Raw genomic sequence first — 21,072 nt, 5'->3', positions numbered from 1 at the left:
TCCCATTGTCTACTGATCCATTAGACCTACAGCCTCTTACTCCAGGACACTTCTTAATAGGTGCTCCCCTGTTATCTTATCCAGAGGTAGATATTTCATGCACTCCGGATAATCGACTGAAGCGCTGGCAGCAGTGTACTCGAGTTCAGCAACTCTTTTGGAAGCGTTGGACCTCGGATTACCTAAATCGACTCCAAAACCGACCCAAATGGATTCACGTAACTCCTAATATTAAAGTCGGCGATTTAGTTTTGGTTAAAAACCTGGACTACCCTCCCTTACAGTGGCCATTAGCTCGGGTGACTGAAGTTTATGAAGGAAAAGACCACAACGTTCGAGCAGTACAAGTTCGCACGAAAAGTGGAACTTTCATTCGCCCTATCACTAGACTGATCCCCTTACCGCCAGATGAGACTTCAACGCATGTTTTTGGCCCTTCTTCCGTCTTATAGTACAAGTAAAGCTACAAGATAGTAGACATTCTCTGGGGGGCAGTATGGTTGCAAACTGATTTTGTTTACAACCCTGTAATTTTCAAAATAGTATATTTCCCTTTGTTCCTAACTGTGCTCCACCCTGTCTGCCAAGACGCCCTGTTCATTCCATCAATAAACTCTAACAGTACTTACTAAACCCCGTTAAAAATGACATGTTCCGGACATCGGCGACCGACGGTCCCAAGAATCCAAGAAAAACCCTTGGCTGTCTGTTACAAACTCTCGCGGAAGAAACATGGTGCTTTAATAACAAAATTTGTGATTTGATTTTCAGAGCGTGTCTCTCTCAAGTGTTTAGCAACAAGAAAATTTGTCTCCGCGATTGTGAAACTAATAATTTTGTGTAACCACGTATATTGTCACATATAGTACTCACTAGGTTGTGTTACCTATAATACGTTAAGAAATAAAAGTTAGTTATAAGTTACTAGTATTCCTTACGTACCATATACAATTAAAATAATACAGTCCACTTAAAAACCCAAAGAATACCGGCGGTACAAGTTAGTTGAAGATTGAAAACACGTGGAATCACACATAATTCCACCTCAAACGCCGGTAATTTCTCCAATTACTTTTTTAAGATATTGATATACTTTACTTACGTTCACTGTGTAGTAAGTACTATTACTCCTAACTGTCAGTCAGATGATGAATAGTAGCTGACAGCGTTATTCACAGTAACGTATTCAAGTGTGAAAGTGCATTCGGCGTTGAGAATACATTCACTTATGATTTGAAAATTGGTTGTTACCTGAATTAACTTAAATTCATATAAACTCAATAAATAAATATGTATCATCCATATTATATATATATATATATATATATATATATATATATATATATATATATATATATATATATATATATATATATATATTAAACCTAGAGCTATCCTCTCTGATGTCTTCTTCAGGGCTTCCGAGGTCTCAGCCTCCTGAGCTCCGACACTATTACACTGATCAACAATCAATTCACTTACACTTTCACAATTTCACAAAATCCGAATAATTGACCAATATGGTCTTGCAATATATTAGGCACTCAAAACACAGATACTTTTTTGTTTTTTTTTTTTAACAAAAAGTTTCAAAACGAATAACAGAAAGTGTGTTAATTGTTATTGAGCTTACGATTAAGGGTAAATGAGCCAGTCTTACTTGCACCCTGTCAACCATTAGTTTCACGTTTGATCTGTGTAAGTCATGTCAAATATAAATGGGGTCTATTGAACGAAAGACAAGCAAGTTGTTAAAACAAGTTAAACTCAAATTACATTTGCTCTATAATAAATTATTCGGTCGCCGGCGGAGTTGGGTTTTATCCATGCAGTAAAGGGTAGAGAAAGGCATTAAGTTTTATACATATCGTAAGTAATTGAAATGACTTACTTGATTTAGTAAATGAATATTTAGTTTAAAGGTGAATTTGCTTGTTAGTGGATGAATAGTTCCATGATTAAATTTTAACATCTACCAAGATGATATTATAGTTTGCCATTTTGTTTACCATTACATATCATTAGAAACAGTATTTTATTATACATACCAGAAGTGAGATTTATTGACTCGTGTAAGTATGTAGTATTACAGCAGTCCCACGTACTTTGTACACATTCAAATTAACAACACGTAAAATCACCGTTTTCTGATATTTCATAAGATTTATTAAAACACTTGACACGTTCCCCATTTTTTAATACATTTCATGGTATGCTGGTGGCTAGTATATAAAACATTTCAACAACTAGGTCAATAATAATTACGTTTTTTTTAGTCTGATGGATTGTAGCATAATAAGCTTAATTCAAGACAAATCTTCAAACAAGAACTGCAAATTGATATTGCCGAAATCAGTTTGTATATACATGTCCCGTATAGACACAAATACAACTATTTTCAACTAGTTAGTTAAAATAAATTATGCTTTATCAAGGGGTCATCAGTATCATCATCATCATCCAGCCCCATTTTCACATCCATTGTTGGATATAGGCCTCCTCCAAACGTCTCCAGTTCTCTCTATCTCTAGCTGCTGCAATCCAGTTTGTTTCTATTCTCCTTAGGTCGTCGGTCCATCGGTGGGTGGTCTGCCTCGACTTCGCTTGTCGGCTCTTGGTCTCCACTCCAATAATCTCTTCGTACATCTTCCGTTTTCCATTCTAGCAACATGTCCAGCCCACCTCCACTTTTGTTTATTGATTCGGAGTATAATATCGTCTACGCCCTAAGCTAACTAACTAAGATATGACCGGTCGTAATAGCTGCTTTTAAAAGAAAGCCAATGTAATGGACACTTTTTATGTTACATTTTTATGTATTCACATTGAAAGTAAACTTAATTTTAAAGTAAAATTGTAGTGGATTAGCACAACAAAAATAATACTTTGTATCAACTTATCATAATTTTCTAATTTATTGATGATTGGACCAGCTGACTAAACCTTAAGAATTATATTTGATGCAGTGATATACACAGATACATGATATAGTTGGAAGTTAGCTATTAGAATTCAATCAAATTGCAGATCCGAAAATAAAGATTGTGCAATAATAATTGCCTTAATTTGTATACATATAAGAAATGATGACTGTAAGAGTTTTTGTGTTAACTGACAGTCCATGGTTAAATAGATATTGTGCTTTCTGCAATCCACCTAAAACAATGGAAACAATCTTAGTATTTACTAATTGATTATTCTATACCTATTAATTAAAATGTCCCACACCCAACTTTTACGTCCTTATTAATACTTACGACAATTAACAACATGTGTTAATCACATCCGTTGTCAAATTAATAATACAGGTGTTAAAAATTTGACGGATCTATTGAAAAATGATATAAATCATTTTTAATGAGCAAAAAACATGTGTTAGCATAGATTGTACCTGATTGCCGATAATAATTCTTGTAGGTACTTGCGCATATATAATATCTAATGATTTTTTTAATTGTTCCGTAACCAAAAAACTACATTACATACACAGAAGGTCAGAAGGTTGATGGATCGTTTATTATCAAAACATGAAAGGAAAATTAGAGAAAATTTAAATAAAACCAAGGTTAAAACTGATTCATGAACAATAATTATTAGTAGTTGGAGAAAATTTCACTTACCGGTATAACAAAAATATTGGGTAAGAAAAAATAATGAAATTTATCCAAACTTTTATAACTACAATCTTCCTTTTGTATGAAATGGAAGCTTTTATACACGTAACGAGCTAATATAAACTGAATTTGCGGCAGAAGCTATATTAAGAAATTTGGAAGGAATGACGGCATATCCCGTCGTGTACAAATTGACTCAAAAAGCCGTACAAATATAGGTCCGTAATATTATCTTCATAACGGTATTTTCCGCCCTATGTACTCTCCGTGGTCGGTTAATAATTTAATATAAATTAAATATTTTCTTAATTTAAATATTTTTAAGAAAAGCTGCAACATGTCGATTTCTAATAATTCTTAAAAACTTGCAAAAAAAATATCCCTATATTCATTATAAAAAATGATACATACTAATGAATTTGATTTGATGGAATTCTTTATTTGAAACATCTTGTTAGTTGAATAATTTAGATTATCGCTTTATCTTAATGATGTGACGGGTTGCGGGAGGGGGGGGGGGAGTGCAAACTCATATATATGTAATTTTTTATATAGTTTTATTATAATAATATCTTTAGAGACCCATAACGCAGTCAACAGTCAACAATAGGTAATACTGAAAAAAAATTCAAGAAACTGATATTGTCGAAGAGGCATCAAAAAGAGGTCGCCTCTTTTTAACTGACGCTTCTAAAATATACATTTTCTGTAGTGTTAAAGAAGGTACTATTATTCGTAAGGTAAGATTAGTTGGCATCTTGATGGGACCAAAACGATGATACATAAATAGTTACAACTGCATAAATAGCATCCCATTAAAATTTAAATTTGTAAAATAATTTAACGATGATGTTCGATATTGAAAAATATAATTTTGCGCAACAATAATAAATAACTGCCACTGGAATTTTGGTACAATTTTTGTTTCCTAAAGAAGCTACATTTACGTTTTATGATAAGGTCAACCGTCAGAATTGAAGGTACTGGGTAAAAGTTACTCATTCTAGTTGCAAATTCGGTTTAAATATATAGTGTCCGATTTAAGACATCCTGCGCCTTTCGTTTCTTAGTCTCAATTCACATCTATCGACCCATTTTTCTGGTCATAAATTTTTCTCTGACATTGCCTTTTGGACTTTATTAAGCCATTTTTTTTGGTCTTTCTCATTTTTTTCGCTCAGATGTCTACCAATCCAATAGTATCTTTGGTTAGCGATTGTCTGTCGTTCTCTGTACATGTTCGCCCCAAATAAACTGATTTTGCCGTATTTCTTTTGTAATAGTGGTTGATCGGTCCATGATTTGGTTTATTTTTGACCTGCTTTTAATTTTACTTTTGATCTATTTATACTGATTTGCACCAAAAATCCTCACCACAGTTCGAGGTTTATTTCTTACGTGAATTTATGTTACATAAATATTTGTTTAGTATTCTAAGCACAATGGTTGTCTTGAGTCTCACAGAGATGCCGGCACTTCACGCCTCGCCGTGTGGCCACGTTCACACTCCTTGAGAGGTACAGAAACGTCGGGTGTTGACTCTTCGACTCCTCTTCAGTCCGTACCGCCACCTCCCGAGAACTAATTTGAAGTCCAGTAAGGACGGTTACTATTTCTATTAAAAGTTTTTTGTCGACAAAGTGTTACCTTACCGCAGCTTCGTCACCGAGCGAGAAGTAATTCCAAGCCCACCTGGGGCTTTTATTTACCTCTGACCGTCAGTAGACTAGTGGAACGCTGTATCAGTTCTACACTATCTAAAATAGCTATAAGACAACCTCTCTTTCCCTATCTAAAAGATCGTATCCATCTGGCCAGGGAACGTTCTCTCCGAGCTGCTAGCCGGCTTCTGTGTCGTAATTAAAGTCCGTTGCCAGACTTTTCTTTACCTTGACAAAATGTAGGCCGTCAGTCAACAATGTCCGGTTCTTGTACGTCTTGTGGTTTAAATGATGTTGTAGCCACACGGTTTCGTATTCATTCAAGCATTAAAGAGATTTGGAATTGTCTTTGCTTCGATGTCTTCTTAGATCGAAAAAATGTTCACTCAGGTAATAATAGAACGCAGAATCATTGTAAAGGTACTCGACCACCAAGGTCTAGCAGGGGATAGTGGTCTAGACGACTAGATCCCGATCGGTTCTATCAGTCTGATTTCTGTACTCTGTGGAAGAGAGCCCCCGCTTTAGGCTCCTGCCTCTTCAGGGTATGGGGTTCAACGCAGTTAATAAAACTGTGATTGGCCGGCTAGAATGAAAATCTGCATCGTGATTAATCATTTCTTGCGACAAATTCTTAGATTTCTGTTTAAGTGCGTCGAATCATGGCGAAATTAAATTTCCATCTTTTAAGTTTAGTTCATCGTTTTTAGCTTCTCCTATGCACATGTTTCATTTTTGATGAGTTAATATTTAGTCTTCATCCCTTGTATTCCTGTATTATTCACTTTATCATGAATATTCCTGGTCCTGTGCGATGACTACTTGATCGTCCGCGAAATAAAGCGTATACAGGGTTGTTTCATCGTTTAATGGTATACCAATTCCAGAATATGATTTCCTCCATTTCTTCAGTGCCTCACTCAGGTAGATTTTAAAGACAGTTGGAGACAGACTGCAGCGATGCGTTGGTCCCTTATTTACGCCAAAAATTTTCAGAAAAGGCTGTTTATCTGAAAATTTATTGAAGATTATTGTATATTCATTGCATTGCTATCACAAGTGTAATATTAATAGATAAGCTTTTCAGTACTTGACTATTTTCAGTACTATATGTAAATCTGGTCGATGCAAGAAGTCGAAACCCTGCTTGTTATTCCAGCTGGTTCATATTCGCTTTTAAATATTATCTGCAGGTGTATTATCTACGTTAGGTGTCTATTAAAAGTTCCAGGATATTATCAAGTGTTAGTGTTTCATTTTTAAAATCATAGCAGGTATTCCTACTAGTCTATATGCTTTTTTAGTTTTCATGTTTTTTATCAGTTTGGCAGTTGGGTCATCTCCGATGATTATTTTTGGTCAACAGTTTTTGTACCTTTTGTGTGTTGTTGAAGATATTAAAGTCTAGACTTTTGTAGTTCTTTTTCGTAGTAACTTTTCAATACATTAATATTGATGGTTTATAGGTTTAGTGTATATATTATGTCCTCCCTTCTTAGACTTCGTATGAATCTTTAAGCCTCCGAAGACTAGCTTTCACTCAGACATGATTGCACTTCCTAGAATTTTCATGTACGTGACTAAGCGTGAATCTGAGAGTTAGAGTGTGAACGCGAGTCACCAAAATTCGCAATTGGATGCTCCACCACCCATTGCATCAATAATTGAGGAGCATACATGCAAAAACCGATAAATCCACTTTTTCCAATTTCGAGATAAATGCCAAAAACTTATACAGCAAAATCCCATAATAATTTAAAAAAACATCATATTGGAATTAAATAGTAGTAGTAAGTCATGTAATAAAATCCTAGAATTTTAATATATTATCTTTTTTTACTGTTTTTATTTGTCATTTTTTTTTTAATTTATCGGGTTTTGTTTGAAAACCGAAATTTATCGGTTTTTGCCTGAAAGATATTTGCAAGAGCACCATATTTTTGTTGTTAATAAAAGAAAATAAACGAACTAGAATGTAGAAAATTATTTTTATTGTTTAACAAGTTGAAAAAAGTAAAAAAGTCAAGTTAAATCTGAAGTGTTGGTTCCTCTTCCAGGCAGTCACATGTCTCCTCTTCCTCTTTCTCCTCATCCTTTTCATTTGAACTTTTGCCATTAAGCAATTCCCGGTACCAGTCAAGTTCTTGTAATTTCTCCCAATCTTTATCGAACTGTTGATTTAGTAAGTGTCTAAGGGATTTTTTTTCTTTTCGGGGATACCCCGAGTCAAATCTTTTTCTGTGATGGTTAACTCAGCATCGGAAAATTTTGGTTTCAAAAGTTTTTCAAAATTTTCCAACCCACTGGTAAAATAATAGTTTTGGAATGAACGTATTTTTATGAATTTGCCATTTTTAAATTTTTTTATTACAATTTTCTTTGTATCGGCTAGCGCTTTTACTTTTTTCAAGCCAACTTGAAGCTCTTTCATATTAAACAATCTCCAATCAGTGCCTATCTTTTTAACAACTCCAATTTGTTTGTAAATTTCTTCATATTCCTCTCTAGAGAGAATTGTGGCTTTTTTTCTTAGAAGCTTTTCTACTCTCCCAAATACCCTGTCTGCTGGCAAATACGAATGGCCCCTGACTGGAAATACAAGTAATATTTCTGTTACTTGAACTGGAGCTTTAAATCTAAGCCAGAAGTACAGCGAATGAATAATATGGGAGTTTTTGTTTTGTCCACCGCACCCGTCGCAAAAGAGGCGAAGTGTCGTAATATTATCGTACTCTAAAGAATCCAAGTAATTTACAAGTGCAGAACCTATTTCAATTGATCCTCTACCTGCCTGATCTTCAGTCCACGTAAAAAAAGTTGGATGTTTGGATTGGCTATCAACGCAGCAAAAAACATACATGCTAATCTGCTGTGCATAAAACGCATCATTAATAGGTGTTTTGGGCAAAGGCTGCACCTGCTGCATATCAAAGCAGAATGTAATGGAATTTTCAGGAGTTTCTTTTAGCAGACTATAAAATGCATTAGCCCTCTTTTGGTGGATACTTAACTCAGTTCGAAACTCTCTTTTCTTTACCTCGTTAATTTCCGTTCTAATTTTGAATTTAAGTCTGGTACATTGTGCGCACACATCTGATGCTGGAGTAGAAAACCCAATGTTAAAATCATGAACGAATATCCTTCTGAACATCGAAAAGTTTACATTATGTTCAGGGTCGCATTGAGTGAGGTACATGCCATGTAATTTCTTTATGCTTAGATCAGCGGCCAAATAAATTCGTCTTACTTTCTTTCTATTATAATGACTTTCTTTTCCTTGTAGTTTACCAATAAACTCTCTTATTTTATTCTTTTTGACAACAGATTTTGTGGACACGTGATCTCCACCCCGATTTTCTTTTGGAATATTTCCGTCTGACAATGTTTTAGCAACGTAGTTTATGCGATCTTTTTTAATATTCACACATTTCAAAAAAAATGCCTGACATACCTGAACTTTTTTCTTGCTGACTCTTTTCGACAAGAAGTAGTGTACGGAAAAGTTACGCCCCTTGATTGCTTGTTCTGTTGTCAATCTTTTCCTTTCAATTGGAACTACTGACATGTAATGACACAATTTGATATCCTGTTCTGACTTCACATTATTTTCAAAAATTTTATTTCGAATGGCTCGAATGTCACTTTCAGCAATGCTATTGCAGTGATAAGTAGGGCCATTATGTTTGCAAACTATTGTAAAGTTTTCCAAATGAGGATCGCTATCACGATATCTAAAACAAAAAATGGATTAGGTAACGAACGTCTTAATTTATTCTTTACCTGTTACCTTTGCTTTTGCAATTTCTGCCTCTTGGTCTCACTTTTCTGTTTTTTCCTATTTCCTATACTAATTTCCAACACACTTGCTTCCATTGTTAAAACTTAATAAGAGTATGTTAAACAACTGCTTAATACGTAATTCATAATCAACATAACATAACCTCTTAATTCTTGCCCCCTTAATTCCAACAACGTGTTTATGTTAACACAGTCCTCTCGTTTTTAATTTACAAACTACTACCATAGGAAAAGAAGTATACTTCTTTGTTTATGCTACTACTATAAAACGAAGCCCAAAACAGCATAAACAAACCTGCTATAAGTACGCACTATATTATGGATTTACAACATAGATGGCGAATTCATTATTTAAAGATATATCGGGTTTTGCTTGAAATTTGGATTTATCGGCATTTGCTCGAACTGGTGAACTTTGTTCATCATTTTAAAGGAAAAATATCGGTTTTTGTTGGAATTTTATATTCTAGAAACATAGAGGGCTACTTAATTGATACTAATCCATATGCAGGTTAAAAAATTCAAAAAATGGATTTATCGGTTTTTGCATGTATGCTCCTCAATTGCAGGGGTTTACGACACGGGACTAATCTCAGTAATCTCATTTATTGAGTGCGGTCACATTATACAAATTTAAGGATTAAACCTTCGACAGGTTGCATGTTTTGTCTTCAGGAAATCAAAAAACGATATTCAAAAGGGCTTGGAAAAAATTTTTCTGACGAAAAATTAAAATTAAAAATGCAAAAGATGATGTGTGGGTGAATTTTGAATTATTACAGTCTGAAGAGCAAGATTTTGCATGATGTATTTTTTATTGTATTTATTATTTTAATGTTTATTATTTATTTATTTATTTATGTAAATCATATTTTTTTACAATAACTCAACTCACCGTGGGACGAAATATTTATGTGCTTAATTTCAAAAACCAGTCTGCCTACTAGAGATCGTTACCGCTTTTATCCTTTCACATATTTTTGTTTTGTGATTTAAGAAGAAATGTCATATATATTTTATTGTAGATGTAAATGCTTTAAAACACTTATTTTTTCGCATTATGCCTGCTTTAAATTAATTTGAACTAAATTTGTAATTAAAACCAATCTTTAGCATGCTGTATCCTTGATAAAACGATACCTACTTCTTAATAAATTATACACACATAAAAATATTTTGGGGGGACACTTATATTAATAGCTTTATATCAATGTTAGGTATAAATACAAAAATAAACTTATTTTGTTAATAGTTGTTGTTGTTAATTACTATAAAAAATTTAACAAAACTTTAATATGCATTTTTGTCTATAAGATAAAAATTAATATTTCTTTATTGGTACTTGATTTTTGATATCTATGTAGATTTTTGTTTAGTTTTGCAATTGCCAATAATGGAGAAATATCATTTTAATTGCGAAATGCAGTAGCATGCTATCGGGATGCTTCAAGCTGGCAGAAGTCAAAGAGACGTAGGTGAGGTCATCCACGCGAACAGAAGTGTTATTAACCGTTTATGGTTAAGGTATCAAGAAACTGGTGATGTTGCTGAATGTCATACAGGTCGTACAAGGATTACCAACCAGATTGAAGACCGTTTTATTAGGTTGCAGGCTTTGCGAGATCACACTGTAACTACATCACAATTACAAATAAGGCACCAAGAGACACATCAGGTGTTTGTAAGTTGCCAAACCAATAGAAATAAACTGTATAAAGTAGCGTTAAATGCTCAAAGGCCTGTAGGAGTGACAGTGTTATACAGAGGAACTTCAGTGGACACAAGAACACGTAAATTGAGTTAGACATGAGTGGGTCTCTACTTTGTTTACAGATTAGTCCCAATTTGGATTTGTATTAACAAGACGGACAAGAATTTGAAGACGATCTGGCAAAGCTGAACGATTGGCCACTGTGCAGGAGGTTCATAGACAGCAAGGCGGCAGTATAATGGTATGGGGTGGCATCACTCTTGGTGGAAGAACCAATCTCATTTGTCTGGAACGGTTTTCAAATGCAACAGACTACCGCGATATTATTCTTAAACCTACTGTTGTATCCTTTGCACAACGAGTTGGTCCGCAATTTCAATTAATGCACGATAATGCGCGTCCGCATACTGCTAGGGTCGAGCGAACATTCCTCGAAGATAATGAAATTGAGATTTTACCATGACCTGCACAATCGCTAGATTTAAACCCAATTAAGCATGTGTGGGACATGTTGGGCAGACGTATTGTACAACAAAATATTGCGTTTGGTACAAGACAGCAACTATTTAAAGGCCTTTTAATGGAGTGGAACAGAATACCGCAGCAAGACATTGACTATCTAATCATAAATTTGCCATACATACAGTATTGTGCGAATTAATGTGAACAGAGATCGAAATTCAGTTTTCATAAGTTGGCACACCAGCTGTGCCTACTCTGTCAACTGTTTTGTCAAAAAAACAACATAACCTCAAAACCTTATTAGTGTATTGTTGCAAAACACGTGCTTTGTGTTTTATATCATTATTATATTTTGTTATATCTCAGGTTATGTGCAAGTTGGTACTATTTTCATTGATTTAACTGCGCAATCAAGTTTAACTTTTTAATATGTATATCACTCCTAGGAAAAGAGAAAGGATCATAACACTTAGTGAGCATACACCAAAAATAATTAAACAAAAAAAGGGAACAGGGTCAGTTGAAGTGCAGTGGAAAGGAAAATGTGGAAGAAAACGGAAGACTACTCCTCGAAATGAAGCTTTTCTTTTGCGCAATAGCAATCTTCATCCCAAAAAAAGTTATGACCTTCAGCAAGATTTAGAAAAGGCTGGAATAAAAATTCACGACTCAACGGTACGCAGACGTCTCTTAGAAGAAGAGAGAAGAGCCGTGAGACCGCAGAAGAACCAACTTCTGACAGCGCCTATGATGAAAAAAAGAAAAAATTGCGCAATAAAATACGCTCATTGAAGTGCAGAAGATTGGATAAAAGAAAAAAATTGGAAAAAAATTCGTATGAAAGGCAGCCAATAAGTCACTTTCAGCTAGCCATATTAACCAAACAGTTAAACATCTCACCAAAAAAATGTTCTGAGGCTGTTTTTCATACTCAGGAACTGGCACTCTTATTCTTATTGAAGGTATGATGAACAGTGAAAAGTACAAAGCCATGATAGAGCAACGCTTAGCTATAGAGCTTGACAAAGTACAGACCGAAGGGACTGCAATTATTCAACAAGATTCAGCTCCGTGCCATGCATCAAAGGTTATGAAGAAATACTTTAAGGATAATAATATTGCCCTTCTTGATTAGCCTGCGAATTCACCTGACCTTAATCCTATTGAAAATTTGTGGGCAATATGTAAGGCTAAACTGCAAAAATTTGACTGTACTACAAAAACAAAAATGGTGGAAGCAGTGATTAAGGTGTGGTTTAGAGATGATGCAATCACAAACAACGGCAAAAAACTTGTGAATTCTATGCCTAGAAGACTCCAGGAAGTTATAAAAGTAAAAAGGGACATATTAAATACTAATTAATGAAAAATCTCATGTACGTGTACCTAAATTTACCTTTGGCCTAAATAAACCATATTTACAAATTAATTCTGTTTGTTCACATTAATTCACACAATACTGTATGTATGAAAGTAATCAACAACCCTATACTAATACAACATACACTATACTAATTTAATCTAAAGACTACTTTGTTGGGAGTTGAGGGCAACAAATTAGTTTTTTTTTTCCTGCCATTTTTTGACTTACGAATTTCTCTTTTAATTTCCTTAAAAGCTATTTAGATAATTCTAAGAAGAAATGTTTATATTATACTCAGGGCATTTTTTTATAACTTTGTATTAAAAATATTTTTAATAAATTAGTTGAAATCCTTCTTTAATCTCCCATTTTGGTTTGTCCCCTTGATTATTTTGATATGTGTATTTTTAGTATTAGACACGTTACGATATTGTTAGATACATATATCTAGTATACAATAAACCAAAATGTCTTCTATAATTTAGTTTTTTCTGACTTTTTAATATATGGCAATCTAACAGACTCTACCTTACTGTTTGTGTAATATTTTTCAACCTTACCGACCCATTATTCAATTCGTATATTATTCGCAACAGTTTTATAAAATTAATATTATACCATCCCATAAATTAAACTCTACTGTGAAAGAAGTTTTAAATATATGTTTTCAAATGTTAAAATCATAAATCTAAACTCTGATCCAATAATCCAATAACCTCTCTAGATAAAATATTCATGCACACTTTTTAAAAATGACTGATCGATTTTCGGTCGACGTTTAACCTGGAATTCAACATAATTCAATGAACGTTATAAATTTTATGTTAACATTAATGGTACTAGTACAAAGCAAAAAATCAACAAATTTTAATTCTAAATTTAGTTATTTTAAATTTCTTCTAAAGTTCTGAAGTAAAGCGTTTTTGTCGAATTCAAAACATTTTTATATTGGCATTTATAATAGACATCTTAAGTAAATTGGATTAAAACTTCTTATACCAAACCAATTATCATATATTAGGTCGTTTGTACAGGGTGAGTCATAACTATTGGGACATAGACTAAGGACAGGTTATTTGGACCAAAATATGGCTATTGGGCCAAATATGCCTTAATAAAATGTTACTGAGAAAAAAGATACAGGGGGTTAAAGTTAATTTTTGTTTTTCGTTTTTTGCTAATAGTTTCCTTGTATAGTTATTAACTGCTATCAAAATTGGCACAGAGGCATAATCTTAGACAATAAATAGTATTTTATTTACAATTCCACTATCAAAGACCAAACTAATAAACAAAATTGCAACTAACGTAAGGTTTCCGTTTTGACGATAAATCAAAACTAAACACACTTTAACTTAAAAGAACTCACAAAAACTCAAACTAAATGTTCTACATGGTCTCTTTCGATTTCTATGCTTTTCTAATTCTTTCTATAAAGGATTTTCGGACGTTAAAAAAATATTATTCTGTCCCCTTATAAGATTAGCTGCATTTTGAATGTATCTCCAAAGTTCGTCTCGTGTATTAATTTCATTGGCATAAACTAAGGACTTCATATGTCCCCAAAAATAAATATTTAGCGGGTTGTACTCAGGACTTCTTGGTGGCCATTGAAAATCACTGCCTCTGCCAATCCATCGTTGAGGAAATACGTCATTAAAATTATTTCTAACAGCTATGAAAAATGAGGTGGCGCTCCATCCTGCATAAACCACATTTTTCTTCTTACATCCAGTGACAGATCATCTAAAATATCACTAAGAGTATTTTCCAAAAAAATAAATAAGAATCTCCATTTAAATTCGGAGGAAGAACATAAGGCCCTAGTAGTTGGTCGCCTATAATGCCACACCAAATATTCAATTTAAACTCATGCTGAAAATGTCTTGGTTTAATAGCATGCGGGTTTTCTTCTTCCCAATAATGACTATTTCGCCAATTAAAAACCCCTCGTCTGGTAAAAGTTGCTTCGTTGGTGAACATAATATTCTTAATAAAGTGTCTGTCATTGCGATGTTTATTCAGAATACGTTGGCAAAACTGTAACCGTCGTGGAAGATCTGTTGGAAGTAAATTTTGAACAGGAGTGAAGTGATAAGGATGGAGGTTCTCTTTTTTTAGAATTCTAACAATAGACGACTGACTTACTCCTGTTGCTGCTGATAGATGTCGTGAACTTATTTCAGGATTTTCATCTACTCGAACCAAAAGTTCATCTTCTTGATTGGGTGTGATTTGTTTCGGTCGACCACCCCGATTTTTAGTGTGACATGATCCAGTTTCACCTAAACTACGATATAATCTTGCAAAAGTTTTGTGATTTGGTTGCCTTCTGTTTGCGTATAACATTCCATACCTTCTGGTTGCCGAGCGACCGCAAAAATTTTCTTGTGCGTATACGTAAATCATATCTCGCATTTCTTCATTAGTAAAATGATTGTGACGAGGCATTTAAATCAAAAAAAGTAATGATTACTTTTAAAAAATGCAACATTACACTACACTGTCACATCAAAAATAATTTACTCTGAACAAATGACATTTACCAACAACAATTATCTGACAGTCCAAAGCATACTTTTCATAAATGAAATAATATTTGAAATCCTGTTTTAAGACTCTAAGCAGTTGAAATTATCATGTTTAAACAAGAGTACCAATTTTACGTAAAAATGATGTTTACGTCATATTTTCTAATAAAAATTACTAAAAAGTTTCATCAGAAAAAGTTTAGACTCAATTTGATCATTAGGAATGATCCACGTGGCGCCCTCTATGACAAAACGTAAAATTGTAAATAAAATACTATTTCTTGTCTAAGACTATGCCTCTGTGCCAATTTTGATAGCAATTAATAAATATACAAGGAAACTATTAGCAAAAAACGAAAAACAAAAATTAACTTTAACACCCTGTATCTTTTTTCTCAGCAACATTTTATCAAGGCATATTTGGCCCAATAGCCATATTTTGGTCCAAATAACCTGTCCTTAGTCTATGTCCCAATAGTTATGACTCACCCTGTATAGTTTGTTTATACAGGTTGTGTGTCACAATGGATTTTAAAAATCTGCAAGAACAGTTTATATAAGGTTCTGTTTATTATGATACGGTATTTATTTTGAAATTGCATTAATAAAATTTTTTGATATCTATGTGCGTAAAAATAGCTTTTCATTTTTAAAATTGTAATCCAGCTGATACATCTTCATGGATCGAGCATTTAGCTATGGCTATCCGTTTCATGTTGGCGTTAACATGGCTACCCTAACTTTGCTGGCCGCTATTTCGAAAAGTCCGGTAGACACATTGAACCACTTTTCAAAGCGAAGATATTTGTCTTATCCCTGGTCCACTTTTCCAAACACCTTGCCCTGAGGAATCAGTTGAAACTAGCCATATCTTTGCGCCCTTTTGTTGTGTGAATAATCTCGCATTTCTTACACATTTTACGTAAAACTTTAACATTAGCTACACGATCCATACATGATATTCTGAAGGTGCGTCTATAACACATTTCAAAGACTTTTAACTTTCATAAATAGTCCATATTATTTACTGATATGTGATATATTCTGATATTTTGATTTATATTGGACCTAATTTTATTGGTCGCTAACACAATGCGATGTTGCTGATTATACTCATAACAAGAGTACATCATTTTTTTCTTCGTCTTCAGGTTCCTTCTCCTATCGGAGGTTGGAAATCATCATCGCTATTTTAATTTTATTTTTTTTTATTGGCCGCGCTTCTGCATAATTCTAATGAGCTGCAACCGAAACACTCTCTCAAATTTCTTAGCCAGGATATTTTGCGTCGTCCTGGGTTTCTCTTCCCTTGCATACATTAATCTAAGTAATAGGTACTTCTCGCCCCTCATTATATGACCCAGAAATCATTTTTATACAATCCTCTAATTATCAAAAGCATAACATAATGTGACACAGTTAGAGTATTAAAGTAAAACATATAAGTACATTTTAGGTGGTACAAATTAATAAGTATATAAGATAGTCCTGACAAACCACTAAGTCGTAATATATATAGCAGAGCCCTTATAGACTGTCGTTCGTAGTGAACGTTCAACTATGAACCAATATATCTTGAATTAATGCTACACAACAAAGATTGCATGGAAAAACATTTCTAATGGTATCAGCATTAAAAAAAAACGGTACTATCATACAATGTTGTGCAATATAATGTAAACCCCTTATATTTTTCAGTTATTCTTTAATACATACAACCAAACTTATATGTTATCACCATATATTTGAAACCAATATTTATTTTTTTTAAGAACTTGTTATTGTTGCGAAAAAAACAGTTTAGTTGTAAATTATACGAAAATAAATTAGCTAACTTTTATTTATTTCACTGAAAGATTATTGGTCTTGTGAAGCAAGGAATATTTCGTAGGGACATAGCTGCAGTGGTAGGTTAAACACAGGGCATTGTATCAATAAACATATGCTAGGTATTATGAATTAGAAACGGTTAAGAATAAACCAAAACAAAGTTGTCAAAAAGTAACAAAGGCAAGCCACGATCGTTTCATTGTCCACGTATTACCTATCAGTTTCTCACCGGCGCGGCAGCGCCAAAGACATCTTTTAAAAGCTACGTATGTTATTATTTTAGTTCAAACGTTAAGAAAAAGACTTGGTGTCCAAGGACCATATAACAGTAGACAGTTATGGCTTCCCTAGTTATCCATGCAGCACAAGATTGATGGCCTAAATTGGTGTCTTTAAGATGAAAAATGGAACGTTGAAAATTGTCAAAATGTGCTATTTTAAGACGAAACCAGAATTTTTGTAAAATCAGATGACCGACGAATTTGTATACTTACAAGCTAATGAAGCCAAGCCAACATGGAAACTGCCAGATCTGTTGACAGACATAAAGGAGGAAGTGCTATTCGTGTTTTGGATAGGCGTTATTATCAATAAAAAAACTCCTTTTATTTCCATCTGAACCTGTGGTTAGACTCTGGAGAGATGCAATGGGAAAAAATTTAATTTTCATGCATATTAATGCACCTCTACATACCGACAGAGTGACTAAAGGCTTCCTCGTAGCAGAACTACTGTACGTATCACTGTTTTGCAGTGGTCTACCTGTTCACACGACCTTAACATTATAGAGCATTTGTGGAATATGCTTAAAAGAACAATTAAATATTGCAAGATTAATTTACAAACCACTGCACAGCTAGTACAAGCTGCTTTAAAAAAATGGAATAATCTAGTAACACAACAAAATGTTGACAATTTGTTTGGGGCTTGCATGCCCACGCGAGGCGAAGTTTGCATAAGTTCTAATTGTGATAACACTGACTACTAAAAAAACATAAATAAATAAAAATAGTTCATTTTTCGTTTTACATTGAATTTTTTATGCCGTATCGACTCTAAAAATTTGTTATCTCAATAATGTAACGTTTTCTTTCATTTTTATGTATTAGTGATTAAATTGCTTTAAAATAAATATTGTTTGATTTTGTATGCTGGTTTTTAAATTAGCTTGACATAAAAAGAAATATTAAATATTTCCATATAAGTCTGGTTTCGTAGAATTGGAGAAACATTTATTTTTGAGTAGTGAAAAGTTCTGATAATATGCGAATAGTGAAACATAAAAAGCTATAGATGTGTTGCATTTTTGTTGTTTTAAATGATTATTGTATTTTCCTGAAGTACTAGATTTGCTTTGCTCCAACAAATAAAAAATAAAATTAATCATTCGCGTGATCAGTGAGTTTACTCTCTCATTAAAATTATTTATAGCTGACGTTATTACTTTTACCAGGAAGCATGTCAGTAGCGAAAAATTTATTTTTTATTTAGGGTATGACATACAATAGAAACACATAAAACAATTCCATCTTCATAGTTTTTCTTGCAGTTCAGTCAATAAATTAACCTCCTTATCTCTTCACATCTTTTATTTGAATTATTTTCTGCTTTTGTTCAGTTTCTGGTAAAATTTTCTTTACTGGCTTACTTAGGTCTTGTAGTTCTTGAAGTTCTTTTCCTCTTTACGTATTTATACTCTTCCTCAGCTTTCTGTGCTCCTCTTTTAAACAAGTAAATATGCTCTGGTTTTTCTTTCCCTTTTAAAATCCAAAATTTTTCGTCAAACGAGTCATTCGTTCTTGTTCTTCTTTGCTTACCTTTAATGCCTAGTAATTTGTCAGCTGTTTCGTTTATGATTTTTATGCACCCTTTTTGAACCAAATATTTGGGTTAATATATTAAAGTTTGGAGAAAAGTGTTGCGTTTAGATAAAAATAATTTTGTATCAAAAACATCGATCTCATTTTTTAAGATTAAATAAGAACATAAAACTTATGGCGGCACATAAGTTAAACATTAGTTAAAGCTTTTCCACGGCTGTTTTTCTTATAAAAGTACCAGATCTTTTGCCTATAGGAGACTTGATAAACTCGCAAATATGCAAAAAATTGTTAGATCATAGATTAGAAAACGCACGTATAGATTCAAGATACACTAACATAATTAAAAACATATATGAAAATGCCACCATGCAGATAAAGCTGGACGAAAGCACAAAAACCAATCCCATAAGACTACAACGGGGAGTAAGACAAGGAGACACCATCTCTCCCAAACTATTTACCCTTGCTCTAGAAGACATTTTTAAGAAACTAGAATGGAACAATAAGGATATCAACGTCGACGGATCATACTTAAACCACTTGCGATTCGCAGATGACATAGTTTTAATAGCTGACAATATCCAAGAACTAAATGATATGTTACAACAATTAAATGCAGTTTCAGGAGCGGTAGGCTTAAAAATGAACTACAGCAAAACAAAAATACTGAGCCGAGACCAGACAAATATAACAATACAAAATCATACCATAGAAAATGTTGAACATTATGTATATCTAGGTCATGTTATCAAACTAGGAAAACCAAATCAAGATGCTGAAATTAAAAGAAGAACACAACTGGCATGGGGCGCTTTCGGCAAATTAGCATATATCTTGAAAAACACCTCCATTCCTGTAAACTTAAAGAAAAAGGTGTATAACACATGCATACTACCAGTTTGTACTTACGGCTTGGAGACAGTAGCCCTTACCAAAAAAATCTGCTAAAAAATTAGAAACAACGCAAAGAGCAATGGAACGAATCATGCTTGGAATATCACTAAGAGACAAGATTAGAAACACCGAGATAAGACGTAGAACGAAGATTAGGGATATTGTGGAAGAAATTGCAAAAATGAAATGGCGCTGGGCAGGTCACGTAGCCTGATATAATGACAACAGGTGGACACGGAGAATTCTAGAATGGAGACCAAGAACGACAACAAGAAGCACGGGAAGACCTCAAAAAAGATGGGTAGATGACATAAGAACAGTGGCAGGCAAACAGTGGATTAGATTGGCGCAAGATACAGAAAGATGGAAGCAATTGGGAGAGACCTACATTCAGGAGTGGATGGAAAATGGTTGACAAAGAAGAAGAAGAAGATTAGTCCTTTAAATTAGGGATAGAAAAAACCTACCGGTTTTAACCGAAAACCGGTTTTTTTTACTTCGCAATAACCGGTTTTATCGGTTGTTTTTTTGTCCCGGTTATAACCGGTTTTTTATTTTTAAAGTAAAAACCGGTTATTAGGTTTTTACCGTGATTAGGATTAGGTTAGGTATTATTTTGGATAACAATCATAATTATTATTCACAAGTAATTATTCCATAAAAACCATAATTCAAATTTTATTTTATTTTATAAATACAGAAACAAACTGAAAGTGCAAACTCACATCAGCCAGAAACAATTAAGTTTTATTATAATATTTCGTTGAAAAGGTATTTGTAGTCGTAATATTTACATAAGAAGCGATATGGTACATCATCTATTTTTCACACTTGATTCTTGACATTGAAAGTGGGATTTTTTTTAAATCCCATTTGAAAGATTTTGGGGAATTTTTTATAAGTAGTTGAAATGGTTGGGGTGGGGAATTTTTTGGGTTTGGGAGGAGAGGAAAATTGGAGGGTATTTTAGAAGATTATATTTTTAAATGGTAAATTAAATTTGCATCATTAATTAAATACAATAATTGCATATTATATTCTACTCTCATAATATATTCAATGACAATACAACCTGAATTATTTTAGCGCTCTCTGTTGAGCAGTAGTATAATAATTTTGGTTTAATGTTCTCTACATCTGACTACTGAAATTTTATCGCCTTTCGATGAGGCCACAAAGGAGATCTCGGGTTCCCAGTATATTACTGCTAGCCATGTTATCCCCCTTGTGTATATTATCGAAAGATCTTTAAAAAACCTCAAGCCAAACCTGAGTACAGCCCAAAAGTTATGCTAAAAGCTTATAACTAGCCTTATAACTATATCTGAATTCGTCTATGGCGGAGACAGTCACATCCAATTTAGGCTCGGAAGTTAGGACGTATC

At 33.5% G+C, this 21,072-nt stretch overlaps 2 protein-coding genes across 2 annotated transcripts in view; one reads left to right on the top strand and one right to left on the bottom strand.

Annotated features, from left to right (window-relative positions):
* LOC140439837 (uncharacterized) overlaps positions 1-21,072 on the top strand; it is an 895,210-nt gene that overhangs the window by 341,931 nt on the left and 532,207 nt on the right. The gene's annotated exons all lie outside the window — the stretch shown is intronic.
* Positions 7,303-9,529, bottom strand: LOC140438880 (uncharacterized). The gene is made up of 3 exons (XM_072528519.1): positions 9,063-9,529; positions 7,496-9,006; positions 7,303-7,436 (listed from the first exon to the last, which is right to left on the bottom strand). Exons 1-3 carry the CDS (start codon positions 9,146-9,148, stop codon positions 7,303-7,305), a joined length of 1,731 nt encoding a protein of 576 aa, XP_072384620.1. The 5' UTR covers positions 9,149-9,529.

Source organism: Diabrotica undecimpunctata, chromosome 4, assembly GCF_040954645.1.
Source record: "Diabrotica undecimpunctata isolate CICGRU chromosome 4, icDiaUnde3, whole genome shotgun sequence".
NCBI lineage: Eukaryota > Metazoa > Arthropoda > Insecta > Coleoptera > Chrysomelidae > Diabrotica > Diabrotica undecimpunctata.
The sequence above is the reverse complement of the archived record's forward strand: the minus strand, read 5'-3'. Positions and strand labels throughout refer to the sequence as shown.

Bases quoted from the DNA above. Each gene is read 5' to 3' on its own strand.
- LOC140438880 (XM_072528519.1), bottom strand. From the start codon at position 9,148: ATGGAAGCAAGTGTGTTGGAAATTAGTATAGGAAATAGGAAAAAACAG. The intron at 9,007-9,062 runs GTAACAGGTAAA...TTTTTGTTTTAG, and splicing joins CAGAAATTGCAAAAGCAAAG to ATATCGTGATAGCGATCCTC. The intron at 7,437-7,495 runs GTATCCCCGAAA...AGTTCGATAAAG, and splicing joins AGAAAAAGATTTGACTCGGG to ATTGGGAGAAATTACAAGAA.